Source organism: Crinia signifera, chromosome 7, assembly GCF_055691185.1.
Source record: "Crinia signifera chromosome 7, ASM5569118v1, whole genome shotgun sequence".
NCBI classification, from domain to species: domain Eukaryota; kingdom Metazoa; phylum Chordata; class Amphibia; order Anura; family Myobatrachidae; genus Crinia; species Crinia signifera.
Genome location: NC_139223.1, coordinates 123,698,107 through 123,719,872, shown reverse-complemented (window position 1 = coordinate 123,719,872; position 21,766 = coordinate 123,698,107). Strand labels below are relative to the sequence as shown.

The 21,766-nt window shown below is 48.1% G+C and overlaps 1 protein-coding gene across 1 annotated transcript in view; it reads right to left on the bottom strand.

Annotated features, from left to right (window-relative positions):
- SLC11A1 (solute carrier family 11 member 1) overlaps positions 1-7,717 on the bottom strand; it is a 90,077-nt gene extending 82,360 nt beyond the window's left edge. The window contains exon 1 of the mRNA XM_083153706.1: positions 7,513-7,717. Within this exon, the coding sequence (XP_083009832.1) occupies positions 7,513-7,534 (22 nt within the window). The 5' untranslated portion in view covers positions 7,535-7,717. The remainder of the gene's footprint in view (positions 1-7,512) is intronic.
- Between the last annotated feature and the right edge of the window lie 14,049 nt (positions 7,718-21,766).

Genomic DNA, 21,766 nt, shown 5'->3' with positions numbered 1-21,766 from the left:
AAAGTTAAACCGGGTAAAAAATAAGGCCCACCTGGCTTGTCTGGGGTTCAGACGTTTGGCGGCTTCAATATAGGCCAGATTTTTATGGTCGGCGATGACAGTGACAATATGCTTTGCCCCTTCTAGCCAGTGACGCCATTCCTGAAATGCCCACTTAATGGGTAAGAGCTCACGGTTGCCCACATCATAGTTCCTCTCCGCAAAGGAGAATTTACGGGAGAGATATGCACAAGGGTGGACTTTTTGGTCCCGGGGATCCCTCTGCGAGAGGACGGCCCCAGCCCCGATTTCCGAAGCATCTACTTCTACCAAAAAGGTACCTTAGGATCAGGATGCCTCAAGATGGGAGCCGAGCAGAAGGCTCTTTTCAAAGTCTCAAAGGCGGCCATGGCTTGTGTAGACCAATTTTGTGGGTCAGCTCCTTTCTTGGTTAGGTCCACGATGGGAGCCACAATGTCTGAGAATGAGCGAATGAAGCGGCGATAATAATTCGCGAAGCCCAAGAATCGCTGAATGGCTTTAAGACTAGAAGGGCGAGCCCAAGAGAGAACGGCCTGAACCTTATTCGGGTCCATAGAGAATCCCTCAGGAGAAATAATGTATCCCAGAAATGCGACTCGGTCTACCTCGAACTCACATTTTTCCAACTTGGCGAATAAACCATTCTCACAAAGTTTTTGGAGCACCATTTTCACATGTTGCCAATGTTCCTGAAGGCTCCTAGAATAAATAAGAATGTCATCGAGGTAGACCACGGTGAAGAGCCCTAGGAAGGGCCAGAGGACTTCATTAATAAGATCCTGGAAGACGGCAGGAGCATTGGACAACCCGAAAGGCATTACGAGGTATTCGTAATGGCCTGTATGCGTGTTAAATGCCGTCTTCCATTCCTCTCCTTTGCGGATCCTAATGAGGTTGTATGCCCCTCTCAAATCAATTTTAGAAAACACCACCGCCTCCCGGACTTGATCAAAAAGCACCGAAATTAAAGGTAAAGGATATGAATTTTTTACGGTAATTTTGTTCAGGGCCCGATAATCAATGCATGGGCGCAGAGACCGGTCTTTTTTCTCGACAAAAAAAAAAATCCTGCCCCTACAGGGGATTTGGACGGGCGAATAAAGCCTTTGGCTAGGTTCTCCTGAATGTATGAATCCATGGCTTGGGTTTCCGGGATAGAGAGGGCATATAAGCGGCCTTTGGGCAAGGAAGCACCAGGGACAAGTTCAATGGCACAATCGAACGGTCGGTGCGGAGGTAATATGTCTGCCTCTTTATTAGAAAAAACATCTGCAAACTCTTGATACTGCGGAGGTAACATGGGAAGAAGAGGTTGAGTATAGCGAAGGGGAAGAGACAGACACTTCTCTCGACAACCGGAACTCCATCCGACTATCTCTCCTGATTCCCAGTTTATGTTGGGGTTATGTTTTTTCATCCAGGGCAACCCCAATACCAGTTGTGCCATGGGGTAATGGAGAAGCAGAAAGGAAATGTCTTTGGAAGGAAGCGCCCCAACGAACAATTTAAGGAGCGGGGTTTGTTGGGTAATGGTTCCGTTGACGAGAGGTAGACCATCAAGACCGCAAACTGAGATAGGAGAGTTCAGAGGTAGAGGTGGGATACCTAATGTGAAGGCTAGACCTAAATCCATAAAGTTACCAGCGGCGCCACTGTGCAGAAAGGCATTGACCTCCCTGGTGTTTTCAGAAAAACTAACCTCTACGGGCACTAGTACAGAGTTTAAGGGGGAGAAGCCTGCTAAACCCAAGTGAAGCTCCAGAAGGTCACCTATTGGACAGCTCCACCCTTTGCCCATTCCGCATAGACCCTGGTCCCACGTTTCGATGGACTTTATTGTTGAATTGCCTCCATCTTCATCTTACAATACCATCTGGGTTACCGTAGATCGGTTCAGTAAGATGGCGCATTTCGTGGCATTACGGAAAATTCCTAGTGCTCAAGAACTGGCTCACCTGTTCGTCCGACACATCTTTCGTCTCCATGGTCTGCCAGTGGATATAGTCTCAGACAGGGGATCACAATTTGTCGCCCGATTCTGGAAATCCTTTTGTACTACTCTGGGCATTCATGTAAGTCTCTCTTCTGGGTATCACCCTCAATCCAACGGCCAGACAGAGAGGGTGAATCAAACTTTAGAACAGTACTTAAGGTGTTTTATCTCTAAATGCCAGAGTGACTGGGCTGAGCTACTCCCGCTGGCAGAATTTTCCTACAACAATTCCTGCCATGCAGCGTTAGGAAAAACCCCTTTTTTCTGTAACACAGGGATGCATCCTAAACACAATGCATTTGAGGTCTCTTCGGATGCTCCTTCTTCTTCTTCTTTCGTAACTCAGCTAAGGAGGTCCTGGAAGAAGATTCATGCGGCCCTGAGACGGGCATCACTCGCCTCTAAAGTATACGCAGACAAGCACAGGAGACCGTGTCGGTTTAGGGTGGGTCAAAGGGTGTGGCTTTCTACCCAAAATATTAAGCTCCGTCAGACCACCTCGAAACTTGGTCCCAAATTCATTGGGCCATTTTTAATCCTGGAAAAGGTGAATCCTGTGTCTTTCAAATTATTGTTGCCCAAATCCCTGAGGATCAATAATGTGTTTCACTCTTCTCTCCTCAAACCCGTATTTTCCTCTACTCAGTCTAGTGTCAGACAGGTTCATAAACCCAGACCAGTCAGTTCAGGGACACAGAGAGTTTGTGGTAGAAACATTTTTGGATTCCAAGAGGGTGCGGGGGCAGCTTAGGTTTCTTGTACACTGGAAGAACTACGGGGTAGAAGAGAGGTCCTGGGTTCCGGAGAAATTCCTCCATGCTCCTAGGTTAAAAGAAACCTTTTTCCGACAGTTTCCTTGGAAACCTGGCGCGGGGGTACTGTTGGGACCCGCGGCGTCAGCTTCCCTGATGCTCCGTTGGGTCCCGGAGTATGCGTCCCGACTGTTGCTAAGCAGCCGGGACGTCAGCATATTTCCGGGCCCGAACTTCCGACTGCGGTCGCCAGGCAACCGCGACGCAGACCGTCTCCCCGCTGCCGCAGCGGTTGCCTAGGCAACGGAGATGCCAGGCAGCCGCCGGCAGGCAGGAAATAATTACACACATGGGGGGTAATTAATTAGAGGCCGGTCCCCGCTCTAAAATGATTGGTCCAGGCCCCTTTATATACCTTTTCCTGACCTCAGACCGACGCCAGATATAGTGAGTCTTCCTGGTCTCCAGTCTGTCTTGCTGTTTCGTGTCTGGATTCCTGTGGGTCCTAGATCTGCTGCATCATCCTTACCCTGAGACACCCGCTGCTCCTGTCCAGAGAACCTGTTACCACCTTGAGCGTTCCACACCTGGGAAGGAAGCACTGGTGCCGTGGTCCTTGTGAGTCCCCGTCCAAGGCACCCGTCTCATTGTGAGTCCCGGTGGGACGCCCTCTGGGGTCCTCCCACATATACATATATCCTTTTACTCTTGTACTTCAATTGGATATTATTATTATTATTGGTACCAGCTTTTTAGCATTGTTGCTATTTTTCTATTGGGGTAGTCCATCTAGGCCCTCTAGTCATTTGGTATACTTTATAAGACCTATACGCATTGTTGCGTCCACCTGTACTCCCCGTAGTCAGGTCACTAGGGGATCTACCACTGTGTCGCCATCTTCCTGTGTCGACCATTCTGCAGGGGCTCTGAGGTTCCCCGCCATTGTTGGTTCTAGTTAGCTATCCCCTTGTCCTCTCCTGGCCTCGGCGGACGTGTTGTCCATACCTAAGACCTGCCTGTAGCGGAGTGGGGCGGACCTAATTCGCCCTTCAGCCGAGACGGGCCCAGGTGAAGCCTAGCCTTGCACACTGCCGTCGATTCCAGCGTGAGGCAACGGAGTTAGGGTTGGCGGGGATACACTCAGATCCTAACAAAGTTAAGGAACACGATCCCCGCGATGGACCCGATTTCCTTTGAAATCAGGTCCATTTTGCCGGCAAAGGAAAAATCGGGGGCATCGCGTCGGTCGGGACCATTAACATTGGTCCCGACGCGACTGACGCGATGCCCCCGATTTTGCCATAGGCTTCAATGTTAAAATATTTTTTAACATTGAAATCGGGTGCATCACGTCGGTCTTGTGCCATTATAATGGCACAAGATGAGATGGACTTGATTAAGTCCATCTCACATAGGAAAAAATTTGAAAAAATGTGAAATGGGTCAATATGACCCATTTCACATTATATATGGCCCCGTCGTCACGCCGCGATAGATGCCAACCCGAAGCGTGGCGAGCGCAGCGATCCCGCGAGGGGCAGCGGTGCGCGTCCTCCGACCTTTTCATTCCCCTACTATCCACGTCGGCGTGGAGTTGAGAATATATAGTGTGGCGAGCGCAGCGAGCCACCTAGCCCGAAGCGTGGCGAGCGCAGCGTATACCTGTGACGCGTATACCTGTGAAGTTATACGCGTCCCCTCGCGGGGCTCGCTACGCTCGCCACACTTCGGGCTCGGTGGCTCGCTGCGCTCGCCACACTATATATTCTCAACTCCACGCCGACGTGGATAGTAGGGGAATGAAAAGGTCGGAGGACGCACACCGCCGCCCCTTGCGGGCTCGCTGCGCTCGCCACGCTTCGGGTTGGCGTCTATCATGGGGTGGGGTTCACGGAGTTAAATTTGGGGGTCTAGGGAATAGTTTACATTGAATCCAATGTAAAATCGGGTCCCAGGGACCCTATTCACATTTGATTCAATTAAAAAATCGGGTCGGTCGCGTCGATCGCATCGCATGCGACCAAATCGCATGCGATGCGATCAACGCGATTTTTCCGACACGACCACCCCGATGGAAATCGGTGTGGCCGTGCTAGGAAACAAGTACCGTATTTAAATTATAGGACACCTGTTAAAAAAATGGGCTATAAAAAAAATTCTGTTTCCTGATATTGATATTATTATAAATGGGCACTGCTGGGCCGGATTAAGGGGAAGGGGGGAGAGGGGCTAAGGGGGTCAGGGTCCCCCTGTAGATGGCATGAAATGTAAATAAATAAAAAATATAAATATATATATATATATATATATATATTATATTTCTTTTAGCTAAAGGTTTGTGGGGTAATGCTGCAGCTTAATCTGTCTGCACATGTGACAATGATTAATGGTGCTGAGCATCAGTAGCTGAGGCACACTGAGTGTACAAGCGTACAGTGCATTACTGGGAGTTGACTAAGTCCCATGAGTTCTTGCACAAGAGGTCAGAGGCTGACAGGCTTGTGCTGAGCTCTGATTGGTGGAACCCATCATATGCTTCTCAGGCCTATGGAAGACAGCAGCAGCCTCGTCATGTGAGGGTTTTTAATCAGAGACAGTGCTGAGCCTGTGAGGTCTCCTGCAGAGCAAGGTACAGAGGGCCAAACACAGGCTTTTCATGTGGTGTATATATATATATATCCCACTACTGCAGTTACCTATTGACCATTGCTCCTTTAACCTTATTGGCACTTCCCCATTAGAGCTTTCAGATTATGGGTGGGATGTATTAATATACGCTTGACAGTCGCCATGATGCTGCCGCATATGTACTAACATATGCGGCTAGCATCGGGTTGCAGTGACGGAGACCCCCGCGATACCTGTGATGTGGTGTGCGGGGGTCTCCGTCACATCCCGGCAGCTGCCAGTGTCCCCCTGCGTCTCCTCCTTCCCCCTGCAGCCGGATGTCCTCCCGGCTGTGACACCTGCTGGGGGAGGAGGAGATCAAAGGAGGATGGGGGGAACGTGCAGCCGGCGGACGGCGATAGAAGCCCATAGGCTTCTATAGGGTATCCCCACCCAGAGGGTGGGGATACCCTGCCAGGCGAAGACTGGCATACGGGTATTGGTACATAGGAAAATGCGGTAAAACCCCTATTTTACCGCATTTTCCCTTTAGTACATTCCGCCCTATCAGCCTGTTGTTCATTCTAGATCCCACAAGACATCTAATACCAACTTTGTACATACTCTCCCATGTCATTTTTCCCTATTCATTCTAACCACCTCCAGTTGTAGACCACATATATTATGGGTACAACTCTGATAATTCAGATGCCCTGACTAGCATGCTTACCCATACTCCCAACAACTTTAGGGTTTACATGTACTCTAATGTTCCTACCTTTGATTTATAACATGTCCTTACATTTGAATTTACCTCCTAGTTTATTTGAACTAGTAAGTGACATTATACATATGTATGATCTACATGCAAGTCTTTGCTGCTAATATTGGCACTACTTTTATCTGATATTTATATTCTAAGTTTATACTGCCATTACTCTGTGTTTTGACAATATTCTCCTGTGCAGTTAGCGGCCAGTAATGACAAGAGGGAGAGTGACCCCCTGTCTAAAGTGACCCGGGCCCCCCGAAGGCTTAATCAAAGCGGGACAGACAGTTGGGAGGTATGAAGCTTAATGACAATAAACTACATAAGCCCTGTAAGAATGGAAATGGGTAAAAACCAGAACTGGACCTAACCGGACCCCAGAACGCTGGACTGGACAGGCTCCATTCATCAAACTCTGTTATTCTGGAGCTTGCAATGCTCCATTTGGGTAGTTCCTGTCCGAGGGGTGTCCCATCCAGTGGGGGTACCTGTCACCAGCGAGATGAGCAGGGAGATATAACAGCCTCCCTGTATGGATGTAATAAGAACCGTAATGGTTCGGACCATATGGGAGGATGTAATCTTTCCTTCTCCGTCTCCCTGGTGACAGCTGTCACAGACACCCCTGGACCGGACAGCCCCCGAACAGGCACTACAAGCTCAGGAAAGCAGAATTTGATGAATGGCTCCAACCCAGTCCAGCATTTGATCCTGTTCCAGTTTTTACATAGGGAGTAATAACATTATGGCCAAGGCTGAATATAAGAGTATCAATTATTCAATGATAATTACAGTAAGCATATATTTTTATAGCAAAATATTACAGCTCATTGCAATTGAGGGAACAATAACAGAAAACCGTTAGCAAAAGAGTTTAAAGAATGTCGTTACCTTTTCCACATTAAAACAACTATGAACTACAACATTAATGGTGATGTAGCATTAAAGTGATATGATTAAATGGCAATATCCCTTTAATCCCTGATTCGCTAAACAGATCAGCAAAAAATAGCAGCTACTGTACTGTAGCATGAGTACTCCAGTCATGTAAATACTGCATACTGTAATACAGTAGTGTATGTACATCCATAATCTGCATCTCCATTGGGAGTATCTTCATTTAAACCACAAGGAATAATTGTTCATTCATTCTTATTACACTACAGATCTGCATTGTCTTTTATTCATGTACTCTGCTGCAATAAACCACACCTAACCAGGCAGTCACACACATTGTAATGTTACTAGCTGACAAAGTAAAAGTTTTGTTAACACTCCGAGGAACTATTAACTTTTAAGTATAGGTGCAGCAAATGTGCACTGTTCTGTAAACCATCACGTTTAGTAAGTTTCTGTAATAAGGCACTCACCTTCCTTTGCAGAATTCCCCATTCTCTGCTTCTGTCACCCTCAGCAGTGACAGTGTACAGTCCGGCTGGATTAGTGATTAGCTGGGTACTGATTTGGCAATAGCAGTAAATTGTATTTCTTTCGTAAATGAGGAATTTCTCATGAGCGATCTGTACCAGTTATCTCAGTGACTCTGCTATACTGTACATTCAGTACTTCCTCTTTCAGTCTCATAACAAGGGTGACACCAGGAGGACTGAACACTGTGAACAGCTTTATGCATCTGAAACTGAAAGAGGCTGTAGGACCTGGAAGTGGTGCTAAAAATACACTTATGAGCACTAGTCATTTGAAAAGTGGGTACTCTTTACCTAGAACGGCGCCCGCGATCAGAATCGCGGGCGTCGGGGGTAAAAAATCGCGGGCATCGCGGGTAAATCGCGGGTACATCAAAATCGTGTACCCGCGATCACCGCGATTTTCCCATAGGGAACAATGTTAAAAAGCCTAATTGTTCAAGATTTTAATGTTAAATGCCTCAATGCCCGCGATTTTCCCATAGGAATCAATGTTAAATGGGCTACAGAGCCCAAATAGACCCAATTAACCCTTAAATGTCACCCCAATTTTTTTACGCCACCCCACGATCCACGCCAACCCGAAGCGTGGCGAGCGCAGCGAGCCCGCGAGGGGCGGCGGTACGCGTCCTCCGACCTTTTCATGCCCTACTATCCACGTCGGCGTGGAGTTGAGAATAGAATAGTGTGGCGAGCGCAGCGAGCCACCGAGCCCGAAGCGTGGCGAGGGCAGCGAGCCCCGCGAGGGGACGCGGATACCTTCACAGGTAAACGCGTCCCTTCGCGGGCTTCACAGGTGTCGGCGTCGCCACAGACACCTGTGAAGTCCGCGAGGGGACGCGTATAACTGTGAAGGTATCCGCGTCCCCTCGCGGGGCTCGCTGCGCTCGCCACGCTTCGGGCTCGGTGGCTCGCTGCGCTCGCCACACTATTCTATTCTCAACTCCACGCCGACGTGGATAGTAGGGCATGAAAAGGTCGGAGGACGCGTACCGCCGCCCCTCGCGGGCTCGCTGCGCTCGCCACGCTTCGGGTTGGCGTGGATCGTGGGGTGGCGTAAAAAAATTGGGGTGACATTTAAGGGTTAATTGAGCCTATTTGGGCTCTGTAGCCCATTTAACATTGATTCCTATGGTAAAATCGCGGGCATTGAGGCATTGAATGCAAAATCGCGATCAATCTGACTTTTTAACATTGTTCCCTATGGGAAAATCGCGGTGATCGCGGGCATCGCGTCGCGGCCGTTTATGTACTGCCCGCGATCCCGCGATCACCCCGATGGGCGCCGTTCTAGGTAAAGAGTACCGAAAAGTGACATTTGTACATATATCTTCATGAGGCATAGAGGGGCCTGCACACGGGGAGATGCGTGTTTTGAGCTATGCTAGATCGCCCAGAATGCTCAGTTCGCTCAGCATACAGCGCTACACAGCGATGTGCCGCTTAGCGATCGGTCTCTGTGAGAACAGTGGCCCTTGCACAGGCAATTATAGATTTATCCAGCTTGTTCAATATTAATCGCTGGGGCTATAGCGATGTGTGGGACTGCGCATTGCTATCGCAATGCCCCTACACACACGGCGATGTAGGGGTATTTTCTAAATGATCTAGTGAAATCGCTCAACAAGGAGTGAATGCGCAATGCACCCATTCTTTATTTGTGCAAATAATAAAAGTTAATGATGGAAAGAATGTAAATATATTTTCATCCATCCTATGATCACGTTAAAACCTTCACCTTTATTAGTTCAATTCTGAAGTATGTGGTGGATTTCCCACCAGGCATGTGAGGCATGTGCCTGAAGTGACACTTGCTGTGTGGGCAGCACTGCATTCCTACTTGCATAAGAGCCCCACTAGGCTGATGGCCAGGTGACTTTTTTTTGTCATTACGACTTTTTAAAAAAAAGTTTAGTGGTGATTCTGATGATGGAAGAGGGGTAAAGGCCAGGAAATTGTGGTGGTGAAGAAGGGGTGAGGCTGGTGGCTATGCTGTCCCTGGGTAGACATTGTTTAGGTCGAAAGTCACTTGGTCAACCACTAATGGTCGACCGTGACTAGGTTGACATCTTGAAATGGTCGACATACTCAAGGTTGACATTGACAAAGGATTGGCACAAGCTTATGGTTGACATAGACATGATCAACATGAGTTTTTCATGTTTTTATTTAAAAAAAAAAGGTGTTTTTTCATACTTGGGCATAGAGTGGGAATATTATAGTGCCCGAAGCATGGCGAGTGCAGCGAGCCGTGTGAGGGCCGGATTAAAGGGGGGGGGGCAAAGGGGGTCAGTACCCCTGGGCCCCCCTCTAGCTATGGGTCCCCTGTGGTTGGCATGTATTTTAAAAAAATTTAGCTAAAGGAGTGGGAGTGGGGTAGTGCTGCAACTTCACCTATCTGCCAATGTGACAATGATAATGGTGCTGAGCATCGGGTGCCAAGGCACACTGACTGCACTTGTGCAGTGCATTACTGAGAGTTGACTAAGTCCCAGGGCCGGCGCCACCACTAGACAGCCTTAGGCATTTGCCTAGGGCGCTGGCCACTGGAGGGCAGCAATTGTGAAGAGGACCCCCCCTGGATGGAGGTAAGTGCCGCCGCTGCATCAAGTGTGACGGCATTACAAGGTGACTAACTTCACAACCATCCAGGTTAAAACCTGATTCTGAACGTTTATTGTATATATTATTAATAAATACACACCATTTCTTTTCAATCACAGCATACCCTACAACTGTACCGAATTTGCCGGTACAGTACTGTTTTTTTACGGGCTGTACCGGCAAATAAAGGTAGTACCGAATGTACCGAATTATGTGTCTTTGCTCCCCCTGACTCCTGCGGCGACATCATCATTGGACGAACCACTGGCTCCTTCAGCTGTCAAACTCTCCACCAATCACTTTGCAGCTCCTCTTGACATTGACCAATAGCCGCACGCAGCGGGCGTGGGTTTTTATTGTCAATCATTTTGTTCATGTTCACAATAGATACCCGTTTACAGCACTAGGGGCCTTATTTTGATCGGTGCGGATATTCCCGAATTCTTTCGGTGCGGGCCGCACGCATCGCTGTGCGGCAGCGTGCGGCCATCGTCCGTAGAAACGCCCACGTGTCCTCCGCATTCGGACGGACTCACTCTGTAAGAACAGGGCGTGTGTACGGACGACATATAAACCATGCGTGTGTGGGGGAAACGTACAGATTCTTGCACGGTCTTCCCGCACAAGCACGGTCTTCCCGCACAAGCACGGTCTTACCGCGTGAGAACGTACGGAAAGCTGTCCGTACGCCCCGATGCGGAGTATTTACGCACAACCCAACACAATTTTGTACTGAGTACACACAGCGATCACATGACCCACTTAGGCTATTAGGCAACCTCCTGCAAAAGGGATTGTTAGCAATTGCAATCAATTAAATGCTCATCTATACTGACCCACATTCCTACTACATTCAGGACACACATTAACCCTTACAGCATGTGACCCAAACATACATCTATATACACTATGTACATTTTGCTTATTTTAAACATTTTAAACAACTTACACATATACTTTAGCATGTTAGAAAAATACACTGACAACTTTCAACTTTAAATAACCATTTATTAATAAACCAATGTCAAAAAAATAAAAAATTAATCTTCAGCATCTATTAGCCGGTCCATTTCTTCCAGCATGAGGCGCATCAGGCCTCGCAGTCTTACGAGGGCCCCACGGCGACCCTCCTCTGCTTGGGCAGGCTCATCTGTTGAGGAAATTCAAATTTAAAAATGACTAATGATATTCCTGCATACATTTAACATAGTCAAACCTACATTTGAAACATGCATTCTGAGAGGTGTGTGTGTATATATATATATATATATATATATATATATATATATATATATATATATATCTATATATAACTAGATATATATACACACATATCTACCTATATATATGAGACATACACCTATACATACATGCATACATACTACATAGAAAGCCTGATTTTGGCCCTCTACCCTTTACTCTGTAGAACACCTCACAGTCATACTGCTCCTTCTCCATCCAAACCCACCATGACTAAGCTCTGAGAAGCATGCCACGCGCAGCCCCAATCACAAATCGGCTAACAAAGTTCAGTGTCTCTTATATGATGGAGCCTGGCAGGGGAGTGACACAACTCTCAGGAATGCTCAGTACATTTGTGCAATCAAGCATGGCTTGGCTGCTGATATTTTGCTCCAGAAATCATTGTCAGAATGCCAGTTAGGGGAAGCTGCAGCACTAACCCACTCCCATGCTCAAAAGCATTACTAACACCAAATACACACACAATTATGGTGCAAAACATACATGCAGACCGCAGGGGGTGGTTAGCTAGAGGAGGGCCCAGGGGCACTCACCACTTGTTACTCCAGTCTAAGCCACGCCTGGCCATACTCCATTTATGCCATACGGAATCTAGTTTACAAAGATCATTCACCAGTAAACTCTACTCACCTATATGAGCCTACACATTGTATGCAACCAGCAGGGACATGTAACCCTTACATGAGCAACTCATCTCTTTCTTCCTGGATACAGATTAACTACACAGGTTCAGTGGCACTTCAATTCGACCTGAAAGCCATCCGCACAACCTGTGTCATTAATATGTGTCCAGGATGAAAGGTATGGTTTGGGCACCCTATCTAACCCCAAAGTGTGTCTGTTGCTACCCAATTTGTTGTTTGCCTTTATAGTATTTTCAAACACATTTGAATCAACAGTGCTACATATCAAATAGTGGATGACAAAAGGAAGATCGAATCTTTATGTATACATACCACTTTCTGCCGCCTGCTCCACCACACAGGCCTCCTCATCCTCCCCCTCTTCCTGGGCCTCCTCGGCCACCACGACCTCCTCCTCGGCCGCCACGACCTCCTCCTCAGCCACCAGGATCTCCTCCTCGGCCACCACGACCTCCTCCTCGGCTGCCACCTCTGCCTCCACTGGCCACTCAGCCTCCTCCACTCCTTCACTTTCCTGGGCCTCCCCTTCGTCCTCGCCCATCGCTGGCTCCGCCTCCTCCTGTGCCTGGCCTGCCTCTGCCTCCTCCCGGGCCTGCCTTGCTCGTGCACGTTCTGTGTTTGGGAAAAACGATAAAAGTGCCAATTAGTGGTAATTTGTATTAAGCCTTATCAACCTATAAATGCAAAGGTTAGAGGTACTGATACTTGTACATGCAAACAGCTCCTCAGTGGCCTTTACAAAACACAGCCTGTAACATGGCAGGTATGCTGTGACATTTGGCCCATTGTAAGCATCACAAGCATTAATCCTCCCCAATAACATATTTTATGACCATTACAGGGTGTCAATCAGGAAGTAGCACTCATATATTGTATGGCATGTTTAACTCATGATCAGGCTGCTGACCTTAGTGGATGAAATAATGTCAGGTAAGCAATCATGTACAAATACTGTTGAAATACTCACATCTAGCAATGCTGGCCCTTATGCTTTCAAGCCTCTCTGGCTCCCTGCGCCGGAGGTCGGACCACCGCCGCTCAAGCTGTGCGATGGTCCGCCGCACATGGGTGCGGGCGTATATCCACCGGCGGGCCACCGCATAGGCAGAACGTTTCTGCCTATTTGTAATAAACGGGCCAGCACGGCCCAGCCTGGTCTCCATAACGGAGACCAGTGCCCTCAGTTCGGCTGCAGAGAAGGGTGCTGCTCTGCCATAAGCCGCCATTTTAGGAGTGGCACAAATTTAACAATCATGTGCTGTCATTGGTTGATCAGAGTGATATTTGGTATTAACTTTATTGTTCATTTTTACACTAACAGCGTGTATGCGCCCGAACAGACGGCTAACCCATTGCATCGCACACCCATCCTAAACAGTGTAAAATAAGATGGCAACATATATCTAATCTATAACATGCACCAAACATGGGTATAAGCAACAGGTGAAATAGTGTGCATCTCTAGACACTTACACCTAACTCAACAAGGTACCAAACAGCTAATGTATAATGAAGGCAGACCTTTTCCCAAAATGAGCCCATGCAGCCATGTGTACACTTACCTTCTACTGGGCCATACTACAGAGGTGGAATGAAAAGTAGCTAGCATCTAACCTGAATGTGGAGTGCTTTCACATGTGATTTGGATGCTAGCACTGATTACTTGTGGCTAAGTGGTGGACTGGATTGACATATGGAATGGGTAGTGTCAGTTGTACTACATAGCAAACAAGTGCACAGTACAGAAGTACATTCAAATATACATGTCATGTTTGACCTCAGTTGTATTTGGTCATTGGTGTTGGAATCTGCATTTAGCAAATAAATCAGACTTACTGAGTTTGCCAGGTTTTTGGAAATATTTCTCTACACCAAGGGGCGGGACGTATGCGCCGCACGGTTGACGCTGGCGTACGGGACGCGGCCGTACGGAACGCAGGTTGCAGCTGATTAACGCCAATTACAGAAATAGTATTTAAAGTTGACCTAGAAAGGCAAACAGTTGTTGCTAACATGCCAGGCTCAGGCTCAGAGGAAGACCAGGTGGTGCAGAATCTCTTGGCACGCATGGAGGCCAACACCACATATGTACCCCTCAACCCAGAGGACCGAGCTGGCCCATCAACATCAGGCCAATCAGCAGCTGGGCCATCCTCAGCAGAATCCTTGGGAACCCAGCAGGTGCCTTCCCAACAGAGTAGCCAGCCCAGCACTTCAGGTACAGCAACCGGTGCCCGTGGCCGTGGCAGTGGCAGTGCCCGTGCCCGTGGCCGCAGTGGGGCAACATGGGAACCAACAACACGAAACATGGCATTTGAACCGCGGGAGCTTGACATCATGGTGACCCGGGCACTTGATTTAATTGAGTGTCCTGCGGTGAAGTTGACACACACAAGGAGATGGAAGATCTGGGAGGAGATAACGGCGGAGATTAATGCAGTGGCTCCACAAGTTCGTCAGACGGAGCACGTTAAGAAGAGGCAAGTACATGTGTGTAAAATTTGAGTAGGACAAGTCCAGTAATGTTTACATTCAATATTAGATGGAGTTGGCCAATGGGTGTTCACGTTGCTTGGACGCACAGACATGTAGGCCATGACATTGAATTGATCGTTATTGGAGGGTGACTGTTTTTGTATCTTCTAAGGATTGGTTTGAAAAAAGAATATAAGTACGTTTGGTGTCAGTAGGCACATGTTGTATTATGTTTCAGATTGCAATGGGTGCTACAGCAAACATGAGGAGTTACATGTATTAATATGTACACTTTGATTGCAGGTGGCACGACTTCAAAGGCAACCTCAAGAAGAAATTGACCGACCGGTGGCAACACAGCCAGACCTCTGGGGCTGGCCCCATGCCTGGCAAGCTGGAGCTCACCCCCCTGGAAGAGATGGCCCAGTGCTGTATAGCAGTGGAGGAGGTCCGGGGGGTGAGCACTATAGACAGCGAGTCCCCAGCGGAAGTGATGGCTTCTACTCTTGAAGGTAATTATTTGCCAGGCCATAAGTAGATGTTTTAAATGTTGCATGGAATGTGTGGTAATTTGAATTTTCTTGTTCAACAGCATCGCCACCGCTTGGTCAAGATTCTCTTGAGGAGGTTGTGGAGTCTGTGCCACCTGGCCCCAGTAGCAGGCCCGTGCAGCAGCTGCCAAGATTGTCTGCGGCTGAATTGTCCATGTGGGGCCGTGTGCTGGATAGTATTGTGCAGCAGGGAGAGTCAGCATTCGAGCGGGTGCGTAGGGCCGAGGAGGTGCTGCAGGGTTTGACCACCAGCCAGCAGAGTATTGCTGAGAGCCTGCAGGCTATGAGTGCCAGCCAGCAAGCTATGGCTGGCAGCCACCAAGCTATTGCTGGTAGCCTGCAGGTGCTGGCTGATCAAGCCCTGCGGCAAAACGACCTCCTCCTCCGCCATAATGAACTTATGGTGGAGCTAGTTAACAGCAATAGGGCCCTAATGTCACCCGCTTCGGGTGCATTACCAACCTCATCACTCCCTGCTGCCAGAGGGGGAAGAAGATCCACTCCCTCACCAGCACGTGCTCCACATGAGCCACCATCTGACTCTGGCCGTGGACGAGGCAGAAGAGCTGCTGCACGTGGCAAGGAGCCTGCCAGGGGCAAACGTGCTCGCAAATGAACTTGTGTCCCCATTAATCTCCTCCGTTATGTCTTCCCAAATCTTCCATTGAGCTGCGTGTGTCAGCATCCTGTGTCCAAATCCGTGCCCAGGGTCACCACTTTTGCCCGCGGTTCAAATGTCATGTTTGGTTCCTCTGTTGCCCTGTTTCAGTGTGCTGTACTTGAAGTGTTGGTGCTGTACTTTTGTTGTGAAGCCACCTGATGTGTTCCCAATGATTCTGCTGTGGCTATTTATTATTTATTATGTAATTTTTGTCCTGGTATGGTACCATTTGTTTTGTTACGTATTTTCAATTATTGCCAAAGTTTGTGTAATAAATGTTATTTTGGCCCCACAAATGTCTGTATTAATTTAGACATGCAGAAGTGGCATGTGTATTAGTATTAATATTATTAAGTTGTGTGCATTATTTGCAGTGTTAAAGTGTGTGACAAGTGCAGCATGTAATGTTCCCTTTAAGCTGCAATGCTTCCAATTGTAGCAGTGAGAAGCGTGTAATTAACAAGTCATGGGTAAAGTATGTGATTGTATTGGGTTCAGGTGACATTGGTTGAGGTGCGTCCGTCCTGATTAGGCGTTCCGATTGCCTAGCGCATGACCGAGTGGTGTCCGCAAAGCAAAAGTAACCTTTTGGACACCGCACATTTCTTCCCTTTTTGTTCGCGTGCATTCGGCGTGCTGTCCGAATGCACGCCTACCAATATATGTGTACTCCCCCGTGTCCGCCCATGTTTCCGCCCAGTTTAGCCCACTTTGAAACTACGCCCCTGTGTCTTTCCGCATGACGCCCATAACACACCCCTATTGCCCGAATGTATGCGGTGCACAGTTCTGTACGGGATTAGTGAGAACAAGTACGGAGACCATGCGTGGCACATGCGCCTAGCGATCGCCACGCATGCGCAGACGGCTAAAAAACGCCATCCGAAAGAATTCGGGAATATCCGCACCGATCAGAATAAGGCCCTATGGTGACTGGATGTGTGCGCCGTTTCCAGGACAACAGGCGCAACGTCTGATGGGAAAGAGGCGGGACGGAGACGTGCGCCGACCAAAGACGGCTGGATGGCTGTCCAATTGCATATGTACTGTACTGTCTGGGAGCGGGAACTTGAAGTGGTGACAGGCAGCTAGGCTGAACATGGAAGAGACCAGTCAGCGGTATGTACCGGTCCCCCACACGTAGTGGCCAGTGATGTGCCCGGTGGTGGTCCCCATTGGATAATGTGCTGCTATCCTTGCTATAGTCCATCACCACAGGCACAGGCCGCATACTGTCCTAATACCATACAATTGTTATATATGAAATTGACTGTACCATTGAAATTATTGGAAAGGGGGCTCGGCCACGCCTCCTTTCCCAATGGTCACGCCCCCTTTATGATTGTGTACCGATTTCTTCCCCTCAGATGTTGGAGGGTATGTCACAGTTTTCATATTGACCTTCTTACACACTTGTATACTTTGTTATACCCTCACCCACAACACTAGTAACTAGGTGAGCGCTTGACGAAAACTTAACGGGCAATGTATCCCGACTTTGAGTGTGGACAACTCAGTTAAGCTGCCCCCACATACCAAGTGATAAGAGTGCTGTAACCAACGACCAATTTCTACATTTATATGGTACATTTATATGTATGTTTACATATGGGGACATAGACACCAAAAAATGTGAAAACAATGGCAACCCTAGTAATGTCAACCATAAGCATGCTTGCAGTCACTCCTGCATTTTGCGGGAGGCTTGCGCTTTAGCCCCCAGTCCCCCACAAAGCCCTCCCAATCCCCTGGAATGCCAAAGCCCAGTCTGGCGCAATGGAGGTGGAGATTGGCACTAGAGAGAGCGTGCTAGAGGTCAGCCCACTCAGCCACCAGGGAAGTTTTACCAGCAGCAGTGGCAGCAGAAGCAGATCCCTCCCCTCTTCCCCTCTTCCCAGCATGCAGATCTGATCAGGAGAGGAAATGATGGGGAACAAGCACAGAATGCAGCTGTGGCTAGATTGACCTCCCAGGCCAGCTGGGAGCTTGGAGGAGAGGCCTGGGGTTTTCCTTTTTTTTTACATTTCGGGGGTGGTTGTAGAATAAAATAGTGTTCCGAGTGCAGCGATGCACCGTGCCAGAAGCTTGGCAAGTGTAGCGAGTGCACCTTTTTAGTGGCTGTCGACTGTGTCGACATTAAGGACAACTGGCAGTGAGAGACAACTATAGAGGATGTAATGATGGACAAGGGATTTGGTTTGGATCCCAACAGTCACAACTGGGACAGCAGCATTATGCACAAGTACCAGGGTTAGAAGTCAGTGGGTGTCAGCTGCCCGCCCTCTAGCAGTACAGGAAGCCCAAAGATCTAAGACACCAGAGAGTGTCTTAGATCTGTGTGCACTGTAGAAATCATTCAATGGTCGGCAACCATTGAATTATTTCTTACCCACACACAATCTGCGAATGGATGTTTATGCAAAACATCCATTCGCATGCATGCAGGAACATTCGTGGTGCAGGCAGTGTTTAAAGGACATGCAGGAATTTGCAACTTTGTGTGTCAACCAGAATGAGGGCCAATTTGTAAGGTGCGTTGCTGTGTGGCATTATGTGTATAAGATTCATAATTATTGTTTGACCTATTTGTATCAGGTGCACTACGGTGCAGCGTAATGTGTATAAAGAGCACTACTGTGTGGTGCAATAGGAATAAAGAGCAATACAGCATGGTATAATGTGAATAAGTAGCAATACGGTGGTGTGTAATGAGAATAAGGAAAAATTGGCCAGGGATGGTTGCATCTCACCTATGGATAACAAGGGCAGAGAGTTGCAGGTAAGGGGTTAATCAACTCAAGATTATTTATTAACCAAGTTATTTTGTTTCTGTGCAGGAAAAATGCTGGCAGCTTTATTTTTATACTGCAATTAAAATTTCAGTTCAAACAAACCTCACCCAAATCTAAATTTGTCTGCACTTTACATTTGCCCCACCTGCAGTGCACATGGTTTTGGCCACTAAAAGTTTTACTTTTAAGATCCCTACTAAGTAATCCCCTATGCCTGATGTACTGTAGAAATTCAAATCACATATTTAAATTCAGAGTTTAAAACTCAACTAGAGTCACTATTCAGTTAAGTCTTGTGAGAAAAAAATCATGCTGACCACACAAAAAAAAAAAAAACACACAAAGTGGATACGTGTGCTGTTAAATTTTCAAATAATACAATTACATCCAACACATAATAACGGCTGCAAGTTGCTTTGTAGTGATTTGCATGTTCCTGTGGTTAGGACACAATCCAGGTGTGGAAATTTAATAATTTGTGTTAGTAATGATTGCTAATGCAAAGATATGGAGTTTATCCACTTGCGCATGTGGCCCAGGACTATTTGGAGGTGTGCGAAAACTCCTCCCTGCGGTTTTTCTTGTACACCCCCTATGTACGCCCTCATTGAAGACGCTCTTCGCAGGAATCCGAAGCCTCGCCCATGGAAACACCCTAACCACGCCTTACTTTCGTTAGGTGGATGTGTGAGTATTTTGGCTCATAGGGCTGCAAATTTTGACATACTAAGAATTTGGCGTTGGTCACCGGGAAGCTGCCAGGGGAAGTTGCTGGTCTCATGCTCCTGCATCCATTAATCACTTCAGGGCTAGTCGCAGGAGCGCGCACCAGGCTACCATACCTCCCAACTGTCCCACTTAACGCGGGAACGTCCTGGTATTTTGGGACGTTCTCGCGTCCCTCCCGCGGCCGGCAGTGTCCCACGGCGGGGGGGGGGGGGCAGTTGAGAGTCCCCCCTGTAGTCCGTGAATAGACACTGAGGGGCTGGGGGCTGGCCAGCAGCTTACAGAGCTGCTGGGCATACCCCCACAGCGGCGAATAACGGGGCGTGGCATCGCAGCAGCGCCGCAAGTATAAACCACACCCCTTTTCGGCAGGCCACGGCCCTAAAAATTGCCGCGCGTCATCAGCGCGCATCCTGTCCTGGGTTTAGCATCTACAATGTTGGCAGGTATGGGCTACCGTTGTCCCGTACACGGGGATATAGGCTGAAATTGCCCCGTGTGTATGGGGCTTAAGTCTGACCCTTTCACAAGTCTGTGACAGAGGCAGGGTGATTGATTCTTGCACTGACATCACACACCCTCCCTTAAACTGCCAGGTCTGAACCCATAAAAATGCCTCTGACAGGGATGGAATTCATTTGGTAGCAGTCACTCTTTGTAAAGTTGTATAAGAAATACTAATATATATATATTTATTTTAAAATAAATTGCACAGCACATCTGACCACACAATAATAATAAACAAATTTTAGAAACCAAACAGGAAACAAAACAGGAACCAATCCTTTACAGAGTCACTGCTGCTATATCTGTGTTTCTGAACTTATATTTCTACCGTACTATGACCCTGATTCAGTTAGGTGCGCATAAGATATGCTGCTCGTGAGTGCATGAATCAAAATGTGCTGGGGGGGTGTAGGACTTTGGACCCCCTCCAAAAGAAAAAAGGCCCCGTTACTCCCCAGTCCCAACAGAACCAAAAGGCCTACTGAGAGAAAAAGAGTTGATGTGTCCTCCCCACTGAAGCTCTGAGAGACCCCATCTCTCAACCCTTGATGGTGTTATGGTAGGTGGGCTTCCCTCTGACTTATGGCTTGGTGTTGCCCAATCTTCCCCAGAGATGGCCACAGTGTCCCGCTGGGGAATGAGGGCCTCAGCTCTCACCGTGACAAGATTGCCTCAGTACATGGGGAGCAGGGCAGCGATAAGGGTCATGCCTACATCCCCAAAAAAGTGACATTATCCCAGCCAATAGGCCGGGGGGTGTAAAAAATTGTCCCTGTCCTACTCGGGGCAAGAGACATGAAAATGTGATGTGCACAGTGCAAGTGCCATACCAGTGAAATGGTGAGTAACTAGCAACAGGGCATGTTCAGGCACCCCTGGCTCAGAGTGCACATAACACCTTTGAGACTTCCAGCCCTCCAGCATCAGACCAAATGGTTCTCTGTTCAACATTTAGGGTTCTTTCCAGCCCCCAAAATAGGAAGGGATACTAAACTGGGCCTAAACTGGTCCTTTTGCTGACTCTCCATCAAGAGCAATCTACTCTCTGGGGGCAGGATGCACTAAAGCAAAAATGCAGTAAAAACCCCATTGTCTGGGTTTTTACTGCATTTGGTATTAACTAAAACCCATCAGGTTACTGCGACAAGGGGTATCACCAGCAAAACCTGGCGATACCCCATAGAAGCCTATGGACTTTTTTATCACGAGCCCTGCCATACCGCACTGACCCCACCCCCCCCCCCGCCCCACACCGATGCACGCTGCCCCTCTCCCCCCTCACCTGTGTCTGAGCAGCCTCCTGCTGTGCTGGCCGAACCAGTGACATCCTCCTCTCTAACACCGTACTTCCCCTTTAGCGTGCAGGGAGGAGGAGGAGCTGGCAAAACAGGGCCCAGGAGGAGGAGGGAGCCCCTGGGACAAGCTACCACATTGCCGGCTGCATCGCAAAAGGCAGCTCGTAACGCAAGGTGGGTCCTCTTCGCCGAAGCTTAGAGAGACCCGCTTTTCTCAAAAGGGTTAGGACAGTGGGTCCTCCGCACCTGAAGGTTTCCCTTCACCTTGCGGCTCGGGGTCGCCCTCGAGGGACCGAAGCTCTCCCCAAAAGCATGAGAGGTTCGGTACATTAGGGATCGGATGGCCCATAAGGGTCAACCACACAACCCCAAAAAACTTGACAAAACTACAAAAAAAACAAAGAACATGAAAAGTGAAAAATGTAGGGATGGCCATCGACCATCTATGATTCGAAATCATCGATGGTTCATGGCCGATGTCAAAAATGTTTGCCATCGATGGGGGAGAACCAGATGGTTTCCCTCCATCGATGGAATAGCAAAATGATGTTTTTTTTCAAAGCCCCAACACCCGCGAAGCCCCATCCCCGTGTTTTGATTGGCCCCAGGCCAATCAATCAAACACAATGGATGACCATCGATATGTAAAAATATTGATGGTAATCGATTGCATAGTTAA